General features: G+C 36.8%; 1 protein-coding gene across 1 annotated transcript in view; it reads left to right on the top strand.

The window, feature by feature from the left end:
* Positions 1 to 310: 310 nt before the first annotated feature.
* Positions 311 to 25,847, top strand: part of atm (ATM serine/threonine kinase) — a 59,205-nt gene continuing 33,668 nt past the window's right edge. The window contains exons 1-26 of the mRNA XM_084125408.1: positions 311 to 667; positions 2,840 to 2,961; positions 3,043 to 3,188; positions 3,296 to 3,460; positions 4,105 to 4,270; positions 4,351 to 4,589; positions 5,891 to 6,060; positions 6,344 to 6,516; positions 9,150 to 9,524; positions 11,247 to 11,450; positions 11,672 to 11,773; positions 12,389 to 12,623; positions 12,877 to 13,008; positions 15,028 to 15,153; positions 15,822 to 15,914; positions 16,324 to 16,519; positions 16,626 to 16,819; positions 17,749 to 17,831; positions 19,125 to 19,289; positions 21,269 to 21,344; positions 21,511 to 21,641; positions 21,717 to 21,825; positions 22,871 to 23,041; positions 23,129 to 23,304; positions 25,023 to 25,266; positions 25,407 to 25,525. Of these exons, the coding sequence (XP_083981534.1) occupies positions 596 to 667; positions 2,840 to 2,961; positions 3,043 to 3,188; positions 3,296 to 3,460; positions 4,105 to 4,270; positions 4,351 to 4,589; positions 5,891 to 6,060; positions 6,344 to 6,516; positions 9,150 to 9,524; positions 11,247 to 11,450; positions 11,672 to 11,773; positions 12,389 to 12,623; positions 12,877 to 13,008; positions 15,028 to 15,153; positions 15,822 to 15,914; positions 16,324 to 16,519; positions 16,626 to 16,819; positions 17,749 to 17,831; positions 19,125 to 19,289; positions 21,269 to 21,344; positions 21,511 to 21,641; positions 21,717 to 21,825; positions 22,871 to 23,041; positions 23,129 to 23,304; positions 25,023 to 25,266; positions 25,407 to 25,525 (4,184 nt within the window). The 5' untranslated portion in view covers positions 311 to 595. The remainder of the gene's footprint in view (positions 668 to 2,839; positions 2,962 to 3,042; positions 3,189 to 3,295; positions 3,461 to 4,104; positions 4,271 to 4,350; positions 4,590 to 5,890; positions 6,061 to 6,343; positions 6,517 to 9,149; positions 9,525 to 11,246; positions 11,451 to 11,671; positions 11,774 to 12,388; positions 12,624 to 12,876; positions 13,009 to 15,027; positions 15,154 to 15,821; positions 15,915 to 16,323; positions 16,520 to 16,625; positions 16,820 to 17,748; positions 17,832 to 19,124; positions 19,290 to 21,268; positions 21,345 to 21,510; positions 21,642 to 21,716; positions 21,826 to 22,870; positions 23,042 to 23,128; positions 23,305 to 25,022; positions 25,267 to 25,406; positions 25,526 to 25,847) is intronic.

The following is a 25,847-nucleotide window of genomic DNA, read 5'->3' as shown; positions in this document are numbered from 1 at the left end:
CAGGAAATGCATTTTTTAACATAAAAATCCAAATCCTTTCAAAGCATTAGCCTACATGTTTTCAAGGTTTTTTTTTTTTTTTTTTTTTGCTTGTTCCAAAAGACTTACATATAATTTAAAGTCATTTTTAAAGTGTGAAAAATTTGGTTTGCATTGAGCCCACTTCTTTTTATGTATAGAAGGATGAGCATTGTAGAGTAACTCTAAAAGTCTCGGTCAGCGCGATGTGATTATGAATATTCATGAGCTAGTTCCTTCTCCAGCCCTCAGATGGCAGTAATGAAGCTCAGGCATCGTCAATGAAGATGAAGAAGAGCGGAAGGCGGTACTGATGTTGTGAGACGCATGGAAAACAGGAGTGTGGAAGAAAGTTGAAGAAGAAGCGTATGTATGATAAATAAAGTACTGTAAGCAGACATATAGCAGAGAAGGCTTATTCTTCTTGTATTGAACAGATTACATCTGTACGCCGGATTGTCAGTGATGTGATCAGTCTCGTGAGCAGAAATCCGCAGGATGTAAAGTAAAATAGACACTTGTCACACTGTACACACTCTCCAAAACACAAGCGATGACTTTCCTCTGAAACACCACAATGAGTCTGGCTCTGCACGAGCTGCTGCTGTGCTGTCGAGGACTGGAGAATGAGAAAGCCACAGAGAGGAAGGTGTGTGAAACATCTCTTTTCTTATGCATTATTAATCAATGACCCGAGGATGGACATTCACCTCAACTTCAGACATGCCAAATCATAATCACCAATAAAACATCAGTGTTAAATTGAGAATGCCTAATTCAATTTCTGAATATGAATTGAGGAAGGAAATGCGAATTTGAGTGGTAGGAGGGAGATTTAAATTGAGTAATCATTCAATAAAATCAATAAAAACAACATATGAGGTACTCTCAGAAACCCTGGATGATGATATTGATTATCAGTATTTGACAATGATACATATAAATTTAGATGTAACTTACAGAGGCGGACAGAGTACACAGCTTCATTACTTGAGTAAAAGTACAGATACCCCTTGCTAAATTTTACTCAAGTACAAGTAAAAGTACTACAGTCAGATGTCTACTTAAGTAAAAGTACTAAAGTACTTGTTTTTAAAAGTACTTGAGTATCAAGAGTACAAGAGTACATTTTTTAAATATTGCATTACTACTGCCACAGTGATTACATTGGTAAACACAGCAAACACTTGAAGCGAAAACTATCATTAACTTGTTCAGAAAATTGAAATAGTCTGGCGAGGTGGGGCCACGGGTTGGCACATTCCCGGGATGGACCTGCTGCGTCTTCATCCATTGTTTCGTCCATGGTTTCGTCTCTTATCTAAATCTGACCATGGAGTTGACTTTGGCGGAAAGATGAAGGTGATTGCTGATAGGCTGTCCCAATCAGTGGCGCCTGCACAATCCAATCACGTTTGAGAGGGAACCAACAAATTGAGGGTTTCCGAGATTTTTCTTTTTTCCTTTTTTTTTTTTTTTTTAGAAGAAATAACGGGTACTCACAGTTATGGATAGAAATGTAGTGGAGTAAAGAGTACAATATTTGCCTCTCAAATGTACTTGAGTAAAGTCATGAGTACTCCCCAAAAATGATACTCAAGTAAAGTACAGATCCCTCAAAATTGTACTTAAGTACTGTACTCAAGTAAATGTACTTCGTTACTGTCCGGCTCTGGTAACTTATATATGGTAATGTTTTCAGTGTATGTTTTTTATATTTAGTGGACAGTTACATATCTCCAAATGCTGTAATTTACCCTACACCCTAAATATCAAGTATTATAGGTAAATAAAACAACTTAACTTTTGATGTCTATTAGAGATCGACCGATATTAACTTTTTATAATCAATACTGATTCTGATTATTTGCATGTTTATATGTCGGATATCTGATATACAGAACCGATATTATATTTGTTTTGACTAATAACAGAACTGAACAAAACTCTTTTAAAACTTATCTTATAGGCTATGCTGTAAATTCTGTAATGTTCACACATAGCAAAACACATTTCTACATCAACAAATAAAGAGCACTGTCTGTCACTAAAGAGGCTCTTCAATAAAAACTTCATTGGGACAGGATTTGAAGGATTACGTGTCTCTATTTTTTTAGCACCAAGTTTAAACTACATATGACGCATGTAACATATCTCATTTGTGCGTTAATGGCTGTTATGTTAAATAAAATGGACTAATTAAGGGCGGCAAGTTATTTTCTCTTTTCTCCGATTATGGAAAAATGCTTACATATCAGGGGAAATATCGGTCACACCAGTTATCCGTCGGTCACTAATGTCTATGGTACATTGCTTGTTTTGGCAATATAGAACAATGTGTAATCAATTTAAAAATATATTCAGTGAATAGACACTGTAAATGAATCAAGTGGTGTAACAGTCAAGTAAAAAGAAATAACAAACAATTTTCTTGAAACCGTTTGCATTGCATTGTCATTTTGACTTGAAGCCCACTCCTCAAACTTCACGTTTATCATACAGGGGTTTTCAAATCAAGGGATAGTTCACCCAAAAATGAATATTCTGTCATCATTTATTCACCCTCAAGTTGTTCCAAACCTGTATGAGTTTCTTTCCTCTGCTGAACACAAAATATGATATTTTGGACCCCATTGACTTCCATAGTATGTATTTTTTTTTCCTACTATGAAAGTCAGTGGGGTCCAGAAACTGTTAAAATTAAGTACTTTATCAATAGGCTAATTTTGCACATTCACACTGTGAGGTTGCTTTGAAACAATCAGTATTTTATAAATTAATATATAAATAAGACTTGACTGATGTTTTTTTGTTTTTCCAGAAAGAGGTGGATCGCTTCAGGAGACTCATCCGTTCTCCAGACACGGTGGAGGAACTCGATCGGACGTCGGGATGCAAAGCCTCCAAAGGCTCCAAGCAGCTCACCTGGGACGCTGTTTTCCGGTCTATCTCAGTTTGTATTTTTCCGTTATGTAATTCCATGGTACGAGCTGACAGTGCGCTCACAATGGTTTTTCCTTACAGATTTTTACAAAAGTTCCTTCAGAAAGAGACAGAACTTCTGCAGTCAGGAAAAGCCAACGTATCCGCCACCACGCAAGCAAACCGGCAGAAAAAGATGCAGGAAATTAGCAGCCTGATGAAGTATTTCATCAGATGCGCCAACCAACGTAATGTCTGAGCTACTAATATTACAGTCGCTGTTCATGTCATGAAAGTATTGTAGATATCAATGTTTATTACTCTACATTAGATACATCCCGCTTCTGTTCTGCAGGTGGTCCGAAGTTAAAGTGTGCCGAGCTGCTGTCCCATGTGGTGGAGGTCCTGCAGAGTCCGTTCAGCTGTGGGGCGTACGGCGAGGACTACAGCAGTATTCTGCTCAAGGACGTCCTGTCTGTGCGGAAATACTGGTGTGAGATGAGCCAGCAGCAGTGGCACAGTGAGTATTCTGTGTATTTCTCTGTATTCCCTATTCCTGAGGTTCTTGTATTGAACTCTGAAACATTAAAGTCCCCCTGTAGTCAATAATTATATCCTTTAAAAGTCATCTTTATTCACCAAAATTAAATATTTAAACTGGTTTTACTTGAAAAAATTTATTCATGCCTTAAAATAGCTTAAATTTAACTCTACATCTTTGCCTCATTTAGTATACGTGGTTCTAAGAATATGCAAATGAGCCCCGCCTCCACTCACTCACTCAGCTCAGAGATCCACTGGTTGATGATCACACGTTGATCTGATTGGTTACAAGGTAGTTTGTGACGTCAGAAACACCAGCGATTTCAAACTGTGTTTTTGAGACTGTCTTTGGTTCACTGCAGTTTTAAGGAGAAAATACTCAAAATATGAATTTACACATGGTTTGTCTTAAAATATTTTAAAAACACCACACAGACATATAAACAACATTAAAAACTTGATTTTCACCACAGGGGGACTTTAAAATAACCCAGGTCAGTGTTTATTTTGCAATAAAGACACGCATTATCCATACTTTTTTGTTTTTTGCTAATAACGTTACATGTAGTTTTGTTAATAATGTTAATCAGCCTTCCTGTTGTGGTTTTGTTTGTTGTGCAGGTCTGTTGGATCTGTACTGTGGGCTGTTCAATAGGAAATCCAAGTTCATCAACAGAGTCCAAGTGAGTCGCATCCTCTACACGGTTGTTTGGGGCTGTTGTGTCCAAACGGAGGGATTGTCCCACACTCTCTTCAACTTCTTCCTGAAGGCTCTGAGCAACACCAGGTATCGTTTAACGCACGCCAAATCTGTTTTTTCTAATAAAAAATCACATGCTTAACTTGTGCTGTGATGCTGTTCCTCAGGGACGAAAGACAGCTGATGATTCTGGAGAACCTGGTGTCTGCAGTGAATGTGTTTCTGCGCTCAGTGCTCCTGTCCTGCAGGAGGAGGGCGTGTGCTCTGGGCGAGGAGGTCCTGTCCGCTATGCTGTGTGTTTACACTCAGATGAGACCCAGCTCCGCGCTGAAAGACGAGCTCGTGAAGTTTTTCCAGCTGCAGATTTGTGTTCATCACCCAAAAGGAGCAAAGACTTTAGAGACGGGTAATGATACAACAGTCATTTTAAAATGCACTGCTTTTTTGTATTTTTTGCTCTTGCATTTGTTTAAACAGACACACCAATGTAACTTGCAATTTCTTTAATAGTGTGAACATTCTGTTAAAGATCTTCTTCGGTGCGATGAAGTTAGTCAGTCACAGCACTGGCCGTTTACTTTTGTTTGTGCAAGAGGCAACTGATTTCTCAAATTGATGAAAAATTATAATTTCTTTTACAAATATTGGACCTTTTTGTTGCAAAAAACATTGCAAACTTTATAAACTAATCATAAATAACATGATAGAAAAATCTGAAACTGCATTTCATGATCCCTTTAATACTTTTATTCAGCATTAAATTGATCTAAAGTTGCAGTAAAGACATTTACATTGTTAGATACATTTCAAATAAATGCTAAATACATATTCATAAAAAAAATCCTGTCAATTTAATGTAACACACTTTCCACAAAAATATTAAGCAGCACAGCTGTTTTCAACATTGATAATAATAAAAATATAGTTTCTTGAGCAGCAAATCATCATATTAGAATGATTTTTGAAGGATCATGTGACACTGAAGAGTATTTTAGCGTTGCCATCACAGGAGTAAATTACATTATATTAAAATAAAAACAGTTCTTTAAAGTAATAAAATTTCACAATATTACTGTTTAATTTGACTTATTTTTAATGTAATTTTATATTTTCATTTTATTTATTATTAAATAAATGCACTTTGGTGAGCATAAGAAACTTTTTTTCAAAAATATTAAAAATAGAAAAGTTTACACACCCCAAACTTTTGAACAGTAGTATATATTTAAAGATACAGTACCTGATATTTTCTTCTTCTATTTGGGCAAAATGGTTTAAACCCCAAATAATATATTTGAAAAGCAATCATCTGTGGAAAAAAACAGGCTTTTTGATGCCATCTACTGTTTATTATAGAGGATTGTAAGCTTGTTCCAGGGACGGAAAGTCTTGGCCAATAACATGCTATGGAAAAAGGAGGTTTCGCATATTGAACTCAGGGACAAAAATGCTAAAATGAGCGAGTACATCATGAATCCATTTTCCAAACCGTGTTTTTGTATCTGAATCACTACGGTCCACCTGTAATAAGTGTTTATATTGGGACTATTTTAGACTGGTTCGGGTCGTACTGCTGCGGAGTAGCCCAGTCATAGACTCGTCATAGACAGAAACAGAGAGAAGTAGCTCCGGCTACAATGTTCCTCCGCAAGACGCATGCAGTTGCAGCTTTAATGAAGTCTTGACCATGACTCTTTGCTGGCTCAGGTGCCCATGCGGAGGACTGGGTCAGATGGCAGGGTCAGCTCTGCACCCTCTATGATGCCCTCGTCAGTGAGATCAGTCAGATCGGCAGCAGAGGGAAATATGCCACTGGCTCTCGGCATATTGCTGTGAAAGAAAATCTCATCGAACTGACCGCTGACGTCTGCCACCAGGTGATTCATGGATGTTTTAATGCTGTTGCTGCTCAATCGTCATTATTCTTGTTTAATATTAATTAGGTACCTTGGTTGGAGTACTAAATACCAATACAGTGAATAAATACCATGGTATATCAATGTATTAGTATTACCATCATCACTGTATCTGTACACTGTACTGTTTTTATAATATTGTTGATTTTATTGTCGATTTGGTTAATGTGGTCTTGTGTATCACTTGTTTCCATCAAATTCTGATTTGTTGATTTCTAAAGACGAATGTGCCGTGTTTCTGTAGTTGTTCAGTCAAAGCACTCATGTTCAGGAAGTGACATCATCAGTCTGTCGGGACACTCAGCGGGACAGTCCGCAGAGCTGCAAACGCAGGCGAGTCGAGCAGCCGCTGACCAATTGGGAGGGGATACGATCCAAACTTCAGCCACACCACAGTGACTTCGACATTATACCCTGGTACAGTTTTATTTCAATTTAAAGCACAAATAATCCTTCATTAACAAAATTTTTTTTTTTTTTTTTTTTAACAAAGTCTTTTTATTGTTTTAGTTTCAGTTTCACATTTAAATTAACACAGCAACAAAGAGCACCCCTCCCCCCACCCCATACTGGATCAATAAGAGATGTAAACAGTAGTCAGGCCTCTAGGTAACATCATACAATTCTTAACACAGGTTTGTGTAAACAGTTATACAAAATTGTCAGTTGACACACTTTCAAAGTAAGACATAAATGGCATCCACATGTTATAAAACTTCTCAACCGACCCTTTTACACTGTATCTAATCTTTTCCAAATGTATATGACACATGACCTCTCTAATCCAGTGTCCATATGTTGGTGGGCATGAATCCTTCCACCTACACAAAATAAGTCTTCTAGCTAGCAAAGAGCAAAAAGCGATCATGTTCACCTGGTACCTGCTAAAAGAAGCATCCACCTTGATCACCCCAAATAATGCAGTCAAAGGGCATGGGTGCACAGTTTTTCCACATATTTTGGAAAATGCATCAAAAATAGATAACCAATATCCATGAAGTTTTGAAGTCCAAAACATGTGAAGAAGTGTAGCAGGGGTTTGTTTGCAACGATCACATGCAGGATCCAAGTCCAACTTTATCTTGGACAGTTTGTCTTTGGACCAATGCAGACGGTGTACCACTTTAAACTGAATAACAGCATGTCTCAGACACACCGAAGATGAGTGAATGTTCTGTATCACCTTTTGCCAGACCACGTCCGATATGTCTTCATCCAAGTCAGATTCCCACCTGTGTTTCAGAATGTCCAGACTGGTCTCATGGTATGAACTGAGCAGTGTGTAAATCCTGCTCAAGACCTGTTTAGTGTCTGTCCTACAGTCAAATATCTTATCCACAAGGGACTGAGCGGGACACTGAGGAAAACAATCAGAATTGTCCATAACAAAGTTTCTCAATTGCAAATATCTAAAAAACTGTGATTTTTTTTATATTAAATTTCTCTACCAGTTGTTCAAATGAGGCAAACTTATTATCAATGTACAGATTATAAAGTGAACGTAGTCCGTTCAAAGCCCAACTATTAAAAGCCTCATCAGTTACCGAAGGGATAAACATGTGGTTATTTGACACAGGGGCTGCGAAAATCAAAAGACCGTCTACACTGATTCCAAATCTTAACTGTGTGGACAACAACTGGGTTAGAAGAGTATGTTGAAATTGGTTGTTTAAAGGGTAACCGAGAGCAGAGCAATGCTGTAGGAGAGCTGGATGTAATTGAGGCCCTCTCCAAAGTCACCCAGCTTGGTAGAGAAGTGTCCCTTCTCAACCAATACAACCACGCTCTAATATTAGCTGCCCAGTAATAGTACATGAAATTAGGAAGTGCCATGCCCCCCAAATTACGGGGCAGCTGTAATATCTTTTTGTTGATCCTTGGATGCTTTTTATTCCAAACAAAGGATGATAGCTGGCTATTCAGGTTGGAAAAGAATGATTTAGAAAGAAAAATTGGCAGTATTTTTTTTCCTACTCTGGAAGTCAGTGGGGTCCATCAACTGTTTGGTTACCGACATTTTTCAAAATATCTTCTTTTGTGTTCAGCAGAAAAAAGAAACTCATACAGGTTTGAAACAACTTGAGGGTGAGTAAATGATGACAGAATTTTCATTTTTGGGTGAACTATCCCTTTAACACTTCAAAAAAAAAAAAAAAAAAAATGTTGGATATACTGGCTTTCTGCCAGGACTTTTACGGGCTTTTCCCAAACCACTGAAGGGACGTCGACGTCCGGGTTAGCGGTAGCATGAGCCGCCAGGCAAGTGTTATTTAAATAAACTCCTGATGTACTTACAAACTTTCCAATGCCTTGTTTTATGAGTACAGAACCTGTTTGTACTACTGTAGAAGTTTGGTGCCATTCTGGGCATTATTAGTGGGGTAATTTACGAGATACATCCTTGGATCCGTTAGCGCCTGCACTAAGCCATTCGGCTGATATCTCTAAATAAGCTCTAACTTTAATAATGTTCGATCAAGGGAAAAAAGGCTTCTGGGGGGTCTTTGGCTCGAGGTCATAGTGCAAAGGACCCTAGGTTGATTTTACTCCGAACCATCCCTTTAATTACATGTTATTTTGTTAAACCAAGACAATCTCAAAAACACGGTTTGAAATCGCTGGTGTTTCTGACGCCGCAAACTATTCTGACTAACTTACTGACTAGCACATCTGATTGGCCATTGCGTTCACACACTAAACAGATATGATTGCGATTGGTTACAATGCTCAACACTTGTAAAAACATGCTATAAATAGAAAGCGTCTCTCAGCAGGTACAGAATATACCCGGTACTCAATACTGCAGAAATGCTGGTACTGTCAACATTGTTTTTTTTGTTTTTTTTACCGACTGTTACCGGTAATACCGGTACATTTGACACCCCTAGGGCCAGATTTACCAACAGTACACTTTTGCACATCATCAGTAGATCACGAGCAGAACTTTCCACTCCAATCTGTGCTTTATAAGAGTTGCGCTCTCACGCTAATCTGCCTTGTTTAGTAAATCTGGCCCCTGGTATCTTAATATTGCGTGTATCTTAATACAGGTTACAGGTGGCAGCCGCTCTGATATCCCGATACCCCTGGATCCTGCCTGTGGAAGAGCTCGTGCCTCTGCTGGGTCTGCTCTGCCAGCTTCAGGGCGAACAGCAGCGCCGGGGCGAGAGGGGCCCGTACGTCCTGCGCTGTCTGAGGGAGCTGGCCCTCTTCCACGCCACAGGCTCAGCCAACGCCTCGGCTCACACTGCGGAGCTGGCCCGTCTGTGGGCCAGGGTCTGGGCTCTGGCTCTGCGTGGAGTCGGCTCAGCCCAGACCGGCACTTTGAGTCTGGAACTGCTGCGCACAATAGTGCAGGAATCTCTGGAGCCTGTTGACCGAGAGTTCTGGAAAGTCTTCTCTGGTGCCGTTTGCAAGCCTTCTCTGTGAGTGTTCAGCATTACAAGCTTAGCTTGAGTGTAACAATATTGGAGTTCCTTATTCAATGAATTTTAAAGTTAAATGCCACTTAATCTCTTATGTGGAAAATTATTTGCACTCATCTCTGTTTATAAAAAAATAAATAATTTACAGTAATATGCTGAAGGATATAAATGACTGTTACTATTTTTGGCAGTGTAATTCTTATGTTTATAAATATAAGCATCATTCAATTTTCTTTACAGCAAGTAAATATATACAAATTTTATTCTAAATTTTATTCCATAGGAATAGGTTGATAAATGTTTAATTTTCAACCCATGTTTATTGTTTCCAAAATGATCACAAATCATTTGGTAACACTTTCTATGAAGCCCATGCTTATAATGAATTATAGCCCCATTTATACTTATTTATAAGTAAGTATTACTATACTATAAACATATTTATAAAGACTCCTTAAGACCTATTCTGCTTTATAAGAACAGTTATAGTTACATTTATATTATATTTTTATAATTATGTAGAAGTCATGCATTTGCTTTTTCAATGCGCATGCTCGTAATACATTATACACGGACTTAATCAAATATAAAATAGTTCCAGAGACACTTGTTTGCTGTACCAATTAGTTATCAATTATGTATTTAATGGCTACTGTTTGCATCAGAGGTCATGAATGGTAATTATAATTTGTTAAAATCTATATCTCCTCAGCCATATGCATGGTATTACTTATAGCAGTTTGGAATTATACTTTTAAAATATTGTTGCTAGTATTTTCTAAAATTTAAAAATATTGTTTTTCCAACTGTTTGTATTAATGATTTCTGTGTTTTTCATTATTGTTCATTAGTTACATCTACAAGTAAACAACTTAAAATGCATAATGATTCATTATACTAAAATCTTTAAATCTTCATGATTTCTTAACATTTGCTTTATGAAAACTGCATCCCATGTTTTCACTTTACTTAAAACCATCAATGATGCATTTATAGAGGTTAGTAACTGTATTATCACTATCAATAAGTATTTATAAGAACACAACACTGCAATTAATAACAATATATTCTCTTATTTGACAGAAATGAATCTGAATTACTGAGAAAAAAGTCGTAACTATAATATAATAGCATTATAGAAATGCTGGTTGAATCTTTATAAATACATTCATGTAACCATACGACTGACTAATTAATGCTTATAAATCAGTGTATAATGGATTATGAGCATGCCAATTAAAAAAGCAAATGCATGATTTATAAGTAATTATAAAAATAATATAAATGTAACTACTACTGTTCTTATAATGCAGTATAGGTCTTAATAAGTCATTATAAATGTATTTATTAAAATGTAATACTTGTAAGTATAAATGGAGCTATAATTCGTTATAGGTCTTAATAGAAAGTGTTATAAATCATTTTAACAATTTCGACATTGGCGAAAAGTTTGAATGAGCAGAAATTTTGAAAAACAATTTAATACATCACTACTTTTAAACCTTCTGCTACACCCCATAGACTTCCATTATAAGTGCATTACTGTCAATCAGATTTACTTTGTTTTTCCAAACTGAAAGATGTGTCAAAATTATTTTCTCCAGAATTAACATTCAATATATGTTGTTGATAGAACTTAAATTAAATTTCCATTTAACTTGGAATATTTAGCGAATGTCTCAAAACTGTCAGTAACGTTCACTTCTTATTGTTTCTCCTCAGCGTTGCTGCCCTCAGCTTGGCCCAGGCCTTGTTGAAGTGCTCCGTCCCCAAAAGCGTTCACAGTCGTGACGTCATCAGTGGAGTGCTGATGGAGACGGGTGGAGAGCCGCCCACCCTGAGAGACTCCGTCATCAGCTGGCTGCTCATGAACGAACACAACGAGGAGACGGAGGAGAACTGCAGACCTCACCTCATTATCACCAGGTCCAGCATCACCAGTTAGCATAGCATAGTGGCCAGTTTTGCATGGGAAAGCACCACTCTGGTTTCACTTCAAAAATGTAGTTTAGTGATTCGTCATTTTATTCAATTTCTCGAATTCTATTGGGAAGCCACTGCATTTCATCTTTGAATTTCAACTGAAGTTGCTACTAATGTACTGTACATATTGGTAGCCTTCTGAATAATATTTTTTGTCTTTATAGGGATTTTCCATTGAACCTCATTCCTAGAATTCTAGTGTCGTTGACATTGAAAGACAGCAGGGCAGGACTAGCGTTTCTGATGGGCAGCCTGAAGCCAGAGAGGTGAGTGTAACAAAACTGGCTAACATACTACTCATACTATTGTCTACAGTGCATAGTATGCAGATTTTATGTAAACATGGAGTACCCAGATCACCAACTATGTTTGCACATTTTTTGGGGGGTATATTTAGGTTTGGGAATCAAATACTTGAGGTCAGGAATCGGTCTTGACTAAATGCAAAATGTAAATGATAAGTCATATTTGAGGTTGATGCAAATTAGGCGAATGTTTGAATTTCCTACCCGGCATACTGTAATTACCACAAGGACGACTAACCGAATGATAAAATCTTGGTCGACTAAGCTTCTGGTTTGCTATTGGTGGAGCTCATGTGAGTGACAGTTTGTCCCAGAAAACACATCATCATGGAAAAGAAGAGATGTTCCTGCACAAGGCAGAGGAAGTTTTTTTGATTAAAGATTATGAGGGAACATAAATAAAAATGAATAAATACAAATAATGACGTGCACAGGTAAATCATTTATAATAAATACTGCAATATTACATTAAAAAAAGATTGATTTCATGGTGACTTCAAAAGTTGAGAATTGTTACTAATGTCTCTAATAATATTAATGGTTCTGTCTGATATTATGTCTTTGTGTCCTATACAGTTTCTCTTCCCAGAGTTCCTCCCTCACTGAGGCGAAAGACACTTTGGGAGAGGTTGAAAGTCTCTTCCTGCAGTTCAGTTTTGATGACACCTCTCCCAGCACTAAAGTTACAGCCGATGGAGACGGTGTTTACTCAGAGAAACCACAGTTCACTGTTATTCCAGCTCTCAGAAGCAAACTCGAGCTCAGTCTCCTGTCTGTCGCGGAGCAGCTCTTTAACTGCTACTCTCCTGATGTAAGTATAGTAGACTATAGAATATAGAATATGAACTTCAAAAGCAATGTAGCATGTCGATAACAACATTAAAAATATATTTTTTTAAGCACCGCTATACTATAATAGACACATTTTGCTTCACAAATGGCAGAACTGAGGGCTGAAACGAACCAATAAACATTTGATTCACACTATGTAAAGTATGAACTCTTTATTGCAGTTAGATCTGATCTGTAGTGTCTTCATTTATCTCCCCTCACTCTCTCCACAGAGTTCAAACACTCCTCACGAGTGTGTGCTGCGCTGTGCTTCGCTGCTCACTGGAGTTCTGGCTGCGTACGTGTGTATGGGACTCCTCACAGAAGAAGAGGCCTGTCGCTCGCCCCTCTTCCTTAAAGCCAAGGTGGGGTTTTCCATCCATGACATCCATTTATTTTCATCAATATTGTTTTAAAAAATCATGTCTAAAGCAAACAGAAGCCATTATAATCAGTGACGCTGTCTACACTGGATACAGTACAGATGTTTAGTTCAGTTTCTGATGTATCCACACACTCGAGTCTGTCGAAAACAGGACTAGTGAAAGTGAAAGTAAAAAAATGCTTTGACACGTCCTGTTCAAACAGCTCATTTTATTTTAATGGATTCCCAGATTGTGTCTGAAGTTTGTTCAGAGCATTTGACTGCAGATTGTTTTGTAAATGAGGCACAGTGTAATGGAGAGTTTGCCAATACATTTTTAGGGGCTTTCGCACCTGATAGTTCTAGGAACTTAGTTATAGGAATTGGTCACCAGTGTGATTCCCCGAGAACTAATGGTTCCTTTAGGAACATTTTCTGGTTGCATTCGCACCGCCAGTAGGAACTCTGAAGTGACGTAAGCCGCGCTCGTTGTGACTTTTATTTTGACGGCGCTGTGAACGCCAGAGCCTGAGCAAACAAACAGCGCTCGCATTCTCCGTGTTCATTAGTTTACAATCTGTGTAACAGTCCTGTCTAATACGTTATTAGATATAACTGTTATACACTGAAAGTAGACCGTATATGAAAAGGTACTTCCGCCATAAGTTCGAGGAACTATGAAAAGATTCCTCCGGCGCGAAAGACCCTTTTGTTGAAAGATGAAGCAGCCTTGGCTCTGACAACAGCTATCGCAACCCGTAAGTGAACAATTTGATAATGTAAATTATTTTACATGGATAATGTGTTCAAAACACTAACTAGCAAGTGGGCGTTGATACTGTTTCCTATGCAGTGAAGTTAGCCAATCATTAAAGGAGCCGCCCCTTAAAAACACATCATTTCAGACAGAGGGTCAGAGTGAGGGTTGAAAATATTTATTTTTCAGTTCATAAACATTAGTTTTTTTTGTGCATGAAACTTTAAAGTCCTCCTGTAGTCAATAATTGTGTCCCTTAAAACTCATCTTTGATCACCAAAATTGCCTTAAAATATCTTGACTGTAACTCTACACTCTTGCCTCATTTAGTATACGCGGTTCTATGAATATGCAAATGAGCCCCGCCTCCACTCACTCGCTCCAGCTCAGAGATCCACTCGTTGACGATCACACGTTGATCTGATTGGTTACAAGGTAGTTTGTGACGTCAGAAACACCAGCGATTTCAAACCGTGATTTTAAGACTGTATTTGGTACACTGCAGTTTTAAGGAGAAAATACTAGTAATGGTGTTGACTTATGAATTTAAACATGATTTGTCTTAAAGCACATTAAAAACACCATATTACACATGTAAACAACATTAAAGCTTGATTTTCGACACCACAGGGGGACTTTAACATTATAAGTGAACCTTAAGGAACATGTATAAAAACAAATATTTAAAAAAAATCCATGTACATGTATGACACCTTTAAATTGACTTAATTTAAAAGATATCATTATTAATTGTATTCCCAGAAATGGTAATAAATAAATAAAATCCATTTAAAGGGATAGTTCACCCAAATATGAAAATTCTGTCATCATTTATTCGACCTCAAGTTGTTCTAAACCTGTATGAATCTCTCTCTTCTGCTGAACACAAAAGAAGATATTTTGAAAAATGTTGGTTACCGGACAGTTAATGGGCCCCAATGACTTCCATAGTGTGGAAAAAAAGAAAGAAAAATTACATTCTTCAAAATATCTTCTTTTGTGTTTGGCAGAAGATGTCATTAAACAAACATTTTAAAAAATAAAATATTGAAAATACTGTATTTCTGTTGTTTTCACAATGATTTGGAGCTTCAATTGAAAATGTATTTATGATTACAAATTATTGGTGCAAAAAATTTCAGAAATCTGTGGGGTTTTTTTTACTTTCTACCATCGACAGCCTTAATTATTTGATTTAAAATGCATGTAAATAACTAATTACTCTAGACCCTGGTAATTAATTACTATTTCCTTCCTTTGTAGGCATTGGTTCAGGAATTTAGTCATTACTTATCAACGGCAAAGAGCAGATTGACTGAGAACGATACCATCACATCAATTCAGTCAGTGATGCTGTTGTGCTCTGATAGTATTAGTAGAAGAGAAAAGGTAAGCTACAGTATATCACCAAATACAAGGTATGAGTGTTATTTTTTTTATTCGATATTTATATTTTGTATTTTACAAATAATGTAATAACAAGTTTTTATTTAAATATATTTTCAGGTCAATCAAAAATCCAATGTTTCTTAAAGGGATAGTCCACCCAAAAATGTAAATTCTGTCATCTTTTTATTCACCTCGAAGTTGTTCCATCCAAACCTGGTTGCCATTTATTCTTCTGCAGAAAATAATAAAAAAATGTTTTGAAGAAGATTGGAAACTGAACATTGGAGCCCATTAGCCCATTAACCTGACAAAGATTTTATTTTTCATGGGCTATCTCTTCAAAAGTCATTTCATTTATGCATTTGGCATAAGATTTTATCTAAAGTGCCTTATGTTGCAAGTCAATGCGTTCTCTGGGAATCAAAATCCCATTACCTCGCCGTTGCCAGTGCCATTGAGCTATGGGATTGCACAATGAATATACATATTTTTCTGCTCCAAAATTTGTCATTGTCATTTGTCAATTTGTCACAAAACTTCCTTGTGAGCCAAATTGTTCTTTCAAGTCAGTTCTTTTCAAAGGTTTGGTCAAACAGGTTCATAGGTCTGAATGTTGCATTTTTAAAAATCCTTATCCAGTAACCTCAAAATAACTTTTTTTTTTCTAGGATGACAAAGTTTCTACCATATCTCGCATTTTATTCATGAAGACTTTGCCTGTGAGGTTGCTGAACGACCTGTGTGACATATCTAAGCAACTGGTGAGACTTACTGACGCGTCATTACAGATGTCCATGAACATATTTGAAAACACGTTTTACCTTATTATTTATGTTTTTCAGTTAGAGATGATACTGAGATTTTACAACCAACCTTCTAAGTGTGGGTGATATGATAAGTTTGTCACAAATTCAGAACAGCATGCGAATGAGGCCGGTATATACTGCTAAACATGTGATGTAAATGTGTGTGGCATTGTACAGTATGTTGGGATGGAGGCGCCAGAACTGATTGCACTGTAGCACAATACTACGATTTCTCTTTAATGGCAGATCGTGGAGACATTTTAATGTTTCACAATCTAAAATCATATCACACACCCCTACAAACTTCTGTTATTTATCTTTTCCAGAATGACACTCATCTAAAATGCACCTTTTACTTTTGCAGTTGAGCAACTCGAGTAAAAAGGACCACACAGTCATGGAGAACGACCCAATGGATGAAGATCAAGTGGATACGAGCAGAAACCAAACGGACAATCAGGAGGAGATTGATCTGTTTGAAGATGGAGATGGGACGCACCTCAGCACTTCCAGACCTTTCCAGTCCAATGACGAAGCTTGCGATTCAAAATTCAGCACAGGTGCTCAGCGAGACTGGAGAACTCAATATAATCAGGGATGGGATTTCATGTTTCGCAGCTGTTAAGATCACAAAATTGATTTTTTTCTCTTCATTTTCGATCGTAGGGACCAAGAGTGCATTATCCGAGGAGCATTTATCTAGACAAGACTTGGCCTTCCTGTCTGTGCTTGGATTCCTGTCGCTCTGTGGATCCTCAGAGCTCAACGGTGGATTCTCCTTCAAACCTCTGGACACTCAACGCAAATTGCTCAAACTACTGGACCTCACAGACTTTTCTCAGATGCTTCACCTCCACATGGTGATTATGATTTCTTAATGTACTGACTCCATAGACTGTATCATTCAATGGACATAGTCCATGACGTGACCGTAGGTTTCTGGAGAGCATTTTTGAAGCCCAAAGTGGGCGGAGCCAGCCGTCGCCATCTTGGCAGCGCGACACTCTCAGATAACCGTAAATGGGCAAAGAGGCGGGATTAGCTGAGGTGAGGTGACGCTAACAGCAGACAAACGGCTAGTAGTGACATCATCGGCAATTCACCTGTCACTCAAGTGGCCATGCCCTTAATTATGCAGAACTTTAAGGCTTAATACAATTTAAATTGATGAGTTATAAAAAAATTCTAATTCAAGTTGTCATGAAGAGCAAAATTAGCTATACAGACCAAAACCACTTTTTGTACCCGGCTGAAAACATATTTGTTTCTGCTGTAAAGGTGGGCATGTTAACATGGGCGGTCTATGGGATTTTGCAGTCTGTCTCTAGAGGCCAGTCGATGAATTGCAGTTTAAGTCACTTCCGTTTTGGATTCAAGAGAGAGACCGGAAGGTTGCCGCTTGACTGACTCTTATATAATTGAAACATTGAATTATGTTAAAGACTGTTCATGGGGTTATCTAGGAAAGTAGCCTCTTGTAGACAAACCTTCAGACTGATGGCAGAAGGTCTGGACTCTATCGCATCTTTTATTGGCCAAGGACCACCCAGAGGCCGTCTGACTGACATGTGACGCAACCAGTCACAGTTTGTTTTGTTCTGCGTCATGTTAGGGGCGTGGAAATGTAAAGTTGATGTCCCTATGATAACAACCCAGCGTGCATCTAATAAATTATTCTTTTAAAGTCCCCCTGTAGTTAATAATTGTATCCCTTATAACTCTTCTTTGATCACCAAAATGACATATTTAAATGTTTTTTCCTTTTTTTCTTCATGCATTACTTGTGTAGTATCTTTCCCTGCTGAAGAAACTCCCAGCTGAAGTCTCATCTCTGGATCCTGAAGAATTTGATACTCTTCTCAGGCCTCTGGCGTAAGGATTCCTCCGTTTCCCTTATGTTCTGTTCAATATCTTAAATTTGGTGCAATAAAGTTCATTTTAATAAATGATCGAACAACTAATATCTCAATTCTTCTAAAGTGTATTTGATAATGTAAATAATACTTTGGAATAATTAAGATTTTTTTTGAAAGAAGCTTCTTATTCTCACTCAAATGCTGCATTTATTTGATAAAAAATAAAATAAATAAATACAGTAATGTTGTGAAATATTATAAAAAAAATATGTAATTAAGTTTTATTGGTGCTCAATTATTACTAATGGTTCTTATTATTATCAATGTTGAAAACCGTTTTTAAAAATTTTGTGGAAACTGTAATGCATTTTTTTTTCATGATCCTCTGATGCATAGAATATTCAATGAACAGCATTTATTCGAAGTAGAAATCTCGGTAACACTTTACAATAAGGTTTCTTTTGTTAACATTAGTTAACTACTTTAGTTAACGTGAACTAATAATGAACTTCTACAGCATTTATTAATCTTAGTTAATTTCAACATTCCCTAATACATTATTAAAATCAAAATTTGTATTTGTTAATGCACTGAACTAACATAAACAATGAACGACTGTATTTTTATTAACTCACTTTAACAAAGATTAATAAATACAGTAACGCAGTAATACAGTAATAAATACAGCAAGTACAGTAACGCATGTATTGCATGAAATACAGTAACGCATGTATTGCATTGTTAGTTCATATTAGTTAATACATTAACTAATGTTAACAAATAAGACTTTATTATAAAGCTTTACCAAAATCTTACTGTCACTTTTGATCAATATATTGCGTCTTTGTTGGATGAAAGTATTAATCACTCTCTTTTTTTAAATCTTACCCCAAACTTTTGAATGGTAGTGTAACATGATTTCACAAATATATTAAGCAGTAAAAATTGCTTTCAACATTGATAATATTAAGAAATGTTTTTTTGAGCGCCAAATCATCATATTAGAATGATTTCTGAATCATGATCATGTGACACTGAAGACTGGAGCAATGATGCTGAAAATTCAGCTTTGCAATCACAGGAGTAAATAACTTTTTAAAATAACTTAAAAAAAGAAAACAGTTCTTTTAAATTGTAATAATATTTCACAATATTACTGTTCTTACGGTTTTGTTTTTGATCATTTAAATGCATCCTGAGCAGAAGAGAAGCATTAAAAAAAAAAAAAACTTGAATTATTCCAAACTTTAGCCAGTAGTGTATTCCAATAACAATCTTTTTCTAATTCCTTTTGGGTTTTTTCATACAGAGATGTGTGTTCTCTGTATCGGCAAGACCAGGAGGTGTGTGCCGCCGTCCTGCGCTCTCTCCTGCCCTCCATCCGCTGTCTGGGCCGAACGCCCCCCGTGAGCGAGCAGGACGACGACCTGGCACATATCAAAGGAACGCTGCTCAAAGTCGTGTCCGGATTCTGGTGAGGCCACCAAGACCGCAATGAACCAAATTACTCCTTTTGGAACACCTTTAATTTTAGAGCGTGTTCTACAATAGAAATTGTGTCAAAGCAGCTTCACGATAATACACAGGAAAGTAGCAGAAACAGTCGCTATGTTTCCATTCAAAGTGGGCAAAATTGAAATATTATAAAAGTGTAAGTTGCTGTGACCAGGGGAGCCACTCTGGCTCTTTTTCGTACATCATAAATGACATCTCAGAGCGCGCAGGCAAAACGCATAAACGCTGGCATGTTCTCTTGCTTTGGGATGCTGGTGTTTGGGAACGCAATCGTGTGAGACGCTTCTGGAGGGAATTAAACCAAATCATTCTGATGACAGACTTTGCATTTCAGAACGACCAAACCAGCATTTGAGGCGCTGTGCGATGTGATTGGATATCTGGATTAACCATCGGACCAATCACATCCTCTGTTGAGGCAAAGTCATGTTTTTGTTGGGCATCAAGGGATTTATTCAGTAAATGTGTTTCCATTGTAGTTTTACAATTCTTATCGGATAAAAAAAGTTTTGGTAACACTTTATTTTACAGTGTCCTTGTTACATATGTTACATATGTTAATAACAGTAAATTATGCATAATCACATGCAACTAACCCTCAACCAAACCCTAATCCTACCCTAAACCTATAGTAAGTACATGTAGTTGCTTAATATTACCCAGTAATATATAATTACACTGTAACAATGTCACCTTAAAATAAAGTGTAACCAAAGTTTTTTATGCGCATTTTTTTAATTTATGGCTCTTCCATCCTGCGTTTTATGCAATATCCCAAAATGCACATTAAAATGAGGTGGATGGAAACATAGGTAGTGATGCAAACTTAAAATATGAGAAGTTCAAATTCAGCTGTAAAGCAGCAAGATAATAGTGTCATTTATTCAGCTCAATTCAGTTCAGTGATGATTCAGTTCAGTTCAATAACTGTGTAACGTTCATTCATAATGAAACTAGTTCAATTCAGCTATAAGCAGATCTACTGAAGACAATAATATCGTTATTCAGCTCAATTCAGTTCAAGTTTTGTTCTTATCCGATAGTATCAGTGAAGTTAAATCATTAATGCAATATACAAACAAAAATGTACCATGGTAGTACTATGGTATATGGTACTGAAGGTCTTACTCCAAGTTCCTTTGAGTAAGATTCGAATATCATGATACTTGAATATGGTCATCATTTAGGCTGTGTCCACTAAAGCGTTTATTTAATTTTTTTAATTTTTTTGCCAGCAGAAAACGCCTTGCTCTGGGCGCTTGAGAGCAGTTTTTTTAAAGTTGATACAGAATATCGGAAGAAGTGTCACTAGTTTCTGATTTCGCAGATAGTTTGAATGTTGACACAATGTAAAGCATTTGCTCTGGCTCTTGTTTTAAATGATTTTGTTCTGTTGCTGTGCTTGTTGTTGCCGTCTGTTGTCATTAGTCGTGTGGTATTTGTCCCGCCCTCCTCTACTGTGATTGGACGGCTGGCAATCAGCGCTTCGTCACGTGGCTGCCGTTTTTAAATACATGGCACTCCCATTGAAAACAATTGAAAAAAATACGCTGGCCTTAGAAAAAAAAAAAAGTTTTAGTGGACAGACGGCCTTAGGGCATGTTTAAATAAAATATATATTTTTTACTAATTATTAATTTAATTCATTTGTATATATAGCCGCTCAGGAGAAAACAGTGATGCCATCGTTCAGCTCAGTTCAGTTCTCATATAATGGTGTCAATAAGCAGATCAGGAATAAATTAAATGGTACTGTGGTATTTCTGATTTTAAAGTGTTTTAGAGATGGTTTTACTTGAATACATTTACTTCATTATATAACGTAATTGCTTAATTATAAAGAAATACTTGATTTGTTAAAAAGAAAAAAAAGAGATTCAAAATTTAAAAGAGATTCTTCAAGAGCTTCTTAAGGTTAAATTCACTCTTTTTGTACAGCATCTTAGGGAAATCTGGCAAATGTACCTCGGCGGTGAGAGTGGCACTGATGCAGTGTTTACTGGCTTTGCTGGAGGTAAGTACAGTATCATTTTGTATTCCAGTAAAATAGTAAATGTACTATTTTAAACAGTACTATTTTATAGTATAACAGTCAGTTACATCATCTTCCGACGTTCAAGTCCGTGTAAACGGCTGTTTCCAATAGAGGTTTGCATATGTGTACTCGCTGTTTCCCCCAGGTGGACCCTTGCTGTAAGTGGGCGACGCTGACGCTGAGGGACGAGGAGCTGCCCGTGTCTGTGGTTCTCTCGGCTCATTTAGCAGATCCACATCACCATGTGTGCATGTTGGCAGCGCTGTCTGTGGAGAGGTGGGCTGAGCTCAAGATATAACCTCTTCTGATGAAACTGGTCTTCCTTTATTCACATGGGCTTTTCAATTCTAGCTTGTTCCTTAAAAACGGACCGGAAGGCAAGATGATGCTTCCTATGAAGAACCAGCAGACGGCCTTTGAGAACATTTACCTCAAGGCTCAGGAAGGAATGAGGGGGCAGGTAGAACAAATTAATGTGCTATGAAATTTTATTTTTTAATAACTCGTTGCCCATTGCATCAATGAATTTTGATGCATAAAGAAGTTGAATCAAATGACTTTAGATGTTAATACGCTCTCAGAACTAAGGGCAAAACTCACGCTATACTGTGTTTGATCTTTACCTGATTATAGGTCATTTATGGCATAACCAATCCAATAATTATGGAAAAGACTTGGGTTGTCACAACACTAAAATTTCAGTAGCTGATATCAATACCAGTGAGTTTTCAAGATTCTTAAATCTTATATCTTATTGAACATACTCCTTTATTTTAAAAATTACATATTAAATAAACAAAATTAATTGTGTGGAGTTTTTACAAGTAAATATTCAAGTAAGCAGTCAGTTATACAATAAAGAGCACAAATTACAAACAGTAGAACAAAATAATAATAATAATAGAACAGATATACAAAGATCTGTAAACGCTCAGAAAAAAGAAGAAAAAAAAAAACACCCAATGAATTTTTAAACTAAAACATCTTAGTTTAGTTGTGGTATTAACTTACTTTGACATCCTAAGAATAGACTTCTAATTCTTTAATGTTTGATCTTTACCTGATTATAGGTCATTTATGACATAATTAATCCAACAAAAAGACTTGTTACAACACTAACATTTTTCAAGATTTTTAAGTCCTATATCCTATTGAACATACTCCTTTATTTTAAAAATTACATATTAAATAAACAAAATTAATTGTGTAGATTTATAAATGTTGAATTAAAACCATGTTATGTAGCAATCAATTATTAACAAGTTTTTTACAAGTAATTATTCAAGTAAATAAAGAGCACAAATTACAAAAATTAGAAAAAAAAAGAAAGAAAAAAAAACAATAGAACAGATATACAAAGGTGAACAAGTTTGTAAACGCTCAGAAATATATCTATAAAAAAACACCTAATGAATTTCTAAAATAAAACATCTTTAGTTTTGGTATTGACTTGGTTTGACATCCTAAGAATATTCTTCTAATTCTTGAATGCTGTTGTTGTACAGAAGAGCTGTCCTTCAGAAGACTTACCCGACGAGACCTTTAGTCGACGGGCGACTTTGCTGAAAAGCGTCTCTATGGTGATGTCCTGCAGCCCCGTGTGTGAGAAGCAAGCCTTGTTTGCACTCTTTCAGTCCTACAAGGAGAACAGCATTGATGAAAAGCTCATCAATAAGGTAAAGACAAGATATTCAACACTGAACACTATCCAAATGTTCCTTTGTATCCTCCATTAAAACGTTTTTCTGTGGTGAACTCTGCAGGTGCTAAGAGGTGTGTCCCGGTCGCTTGGGTACAGGGACTCGAAGAGTTTAATTCATTCACACCTGTATTACCTGGTGGCTGAGTGGCTGAACCAAAAACAGTCCGACTCGGGGTACACGCTGCAGTCCTTCCCCTACACACTTCTGGGCTTCTGCAGTCTGGACGAGTTTTACAGGTTTGTGCTCCTGCCATAGGCTGAATCTCACATGCTGCTCATATTTCAGGCCAAATCAAAATAAATCATATTTTGCATACATGGTATGAGAAGGCTATTTTAAAGGGATACTTCATTGATTAGCATTAAGCTTTGTATCAGTAGAAACCCGGTAGTATTTTCGAATGACCTTGCTTCCCTCCCTCATGCCCCCCTGAGACGAGAGATTTCTGTATTGTGTGTCTTAAAAAAAAAAAAAAACTCAGATGACGCAAAAATCTTAATTTTGTGTCATCTGAGGCTTTTTTGTCCAGAGGCGAGAGACTACAGCCAGTAGGAGGAGCTCGTCCCGCATGTGTTCAACCCGCCCATAGGGGGATCTCACGATAAAACGGCATCTTTTCAGTTTCGACTCCACTAGTAGCCTAGTTGCATCATTTCTTCCGATACTGCCCTCTGTAACTGGTAGGTGTGGCTTGGGCGTGGCCTCGTAGGGCAGCGAGGCAAGTGCATTCTGGGAGTTGTTGTCTTTTCATGCACATGAGCCAAAAATACATTTTCTGGCTTTTCTCAGTCTAGAAGACTCCAACTTCTAAAATAATTTCACATTTCTACTACATAAATGACCCAATTTAAATACACATTCATATTTCCAGTGGTGAAATATCCCTTTAACATTATTTATTTTCATGGCTATTGAGCATATGCACGGAACGTTCTTAATAACTTCAGCAATAATATAAGCCAGCTGGAAAACTTCCGGTGAAATGTCACTTGTTGGTGTGTCTGTATCTTCATTGTCCTCGGGTAGATTTTAGTTAGATTTTAGTTCACTTTAGTTAGATTTATTGAACAAAATAGGAGTTTTCCTGACAGCTTCTGTGATTATAATTGATTTCTGTGTAATTCATTTGCAGTTTGAAGAAAAGTTTTTGTTCTTCATGAGACTTTTCCAACTTCATACTTGACTACAAAAAAAGTGCTAAACCTTTACAAAATGTATTTTTAAAACTAGGGATTTTATAATGTTTAATATTTATTGAAAAGCAAAACGTATAAAAAAAAATATTACAGGTAATGGCTAATATGAGCCAATAAAAATGCTACTCTGCCGCCATCTACTGGTTATAGTGGTAATTAATGTCTTTTTTATTTAAAAATAAAAGTGTTTTCTATCAAAATGTTGGATTTCTTACATCTTAAAACATTCGGTTTTACAAATGGGGACAATCTCAGAAGGATGAACAAATAATGTTTTTGGTCATCACATAAAAAATAACATTTGAAGTGCTGGAAAAATATTCTGCATTTGGTTTTATTCTGTATTTATTCTGTGATGGTTTCTTATTCCAGCATTCCCATTAGCTTTAAGTCTTTAATGCAATCAATAAAAATGGTTTATTGACAAATTAGGTGAGTGTGATAACTGCATTAAAATGTAAATCAATATTAAAAAGTCAACCATTGATGAATTTGTGTCATTGTATAGCGAGTACAGGATGACAGCTAACAGTTCACCGGAAATGCCCAAGCTGGCTTATCGAAAACCAGGAAGTAACCGTGCATATGGTCAATTAATCAATTAATCATTATCATTTTCAATTTTTCATTGCAAAAATACTACATTATAGTAGAAAATGATCAGTATCAGAACACGTTCAGAAGTTTTTCGCCCGAAGGTCTTCTGTAAATATACTGTATTGTACTGATTATACTGTAACTATGTTTTATAATTTTAGGTCATCCTACCATGTGCTGATCCCACACCTGGTCTTCCTGAATGACTTTGAGGAGGTGAAATCCATTGGGAATCACTTGGCTCAGGACTGGAAGCAGCTGCTGGCTGACTGCTTCCCCAAGATCATGGTGAACATCCTACCTCACTTCGCCCTCGCTGGGCAAGACACCCATGTGGCCCAGCAGAGAGAGAAGGCTCACAGGGTGTACGATATACTGAAGGACAGCAACTTCCTGGGAAAACAGGTGAGGATACAGTTGTGTTTCAATTCATTACTGATCTACACTTAAACTGTATCTTTCTGTAGATGCAGTTGGTACACAATTGGTAAAATTGGTACACAGCTCAAGAATTATGTATATACACAGTTCTCTTTTTCCTTCAGCAAATTGACAGTTTGATTTGCAACAACCTGGCTGACATTGTGGTGGAGCTGTTAATGACACTGCATGAGACTGCAGGAGGAGCGTCTGCGGATAGTGGAGACCTACAGAAATTTACTGGGTATATTTATTTCTTATCATGCCACCTAACAGATCATTACAAAGATTATAACACGTGGAATCAGTTTATTTGAGATAAAAGAGAGTTGAAAACATACTGAAACTTTCTCTCTTAGTGAAAATAGCTGTTTCCATCCATCTTTTTTTTTATGCAGAAAAAAAGATGGATGGAAACAGCTATTTTCACTAAGAGAGATGCACATAAATTAAAAAAATGTGCATAAAAACGTATGCGCTCAAATGCTCATCCAGCATTGACAAATTCACTGATAATTCCACTTGGAATTTATTATATTACTGCCATCCTATAGGAATCATAAGAA

Source organism: Abramis brama (assembly GCF_963993115.1).
Source record: "Abramis brama genome assembly, chromosome: 10".
In the NCBI taxonomy this organism is placed as follows: domain Eukaryota; kingdom Metazoa; phylum Chordata; class Actinopteri; order Cypriniformes; family Leuciscidae; genus Abramis; species Abramis brama.
Note: the sequence above shows the minus strand (reverse complement) of the source record. Positions and strands in the feature narration are given on the sequence as shown.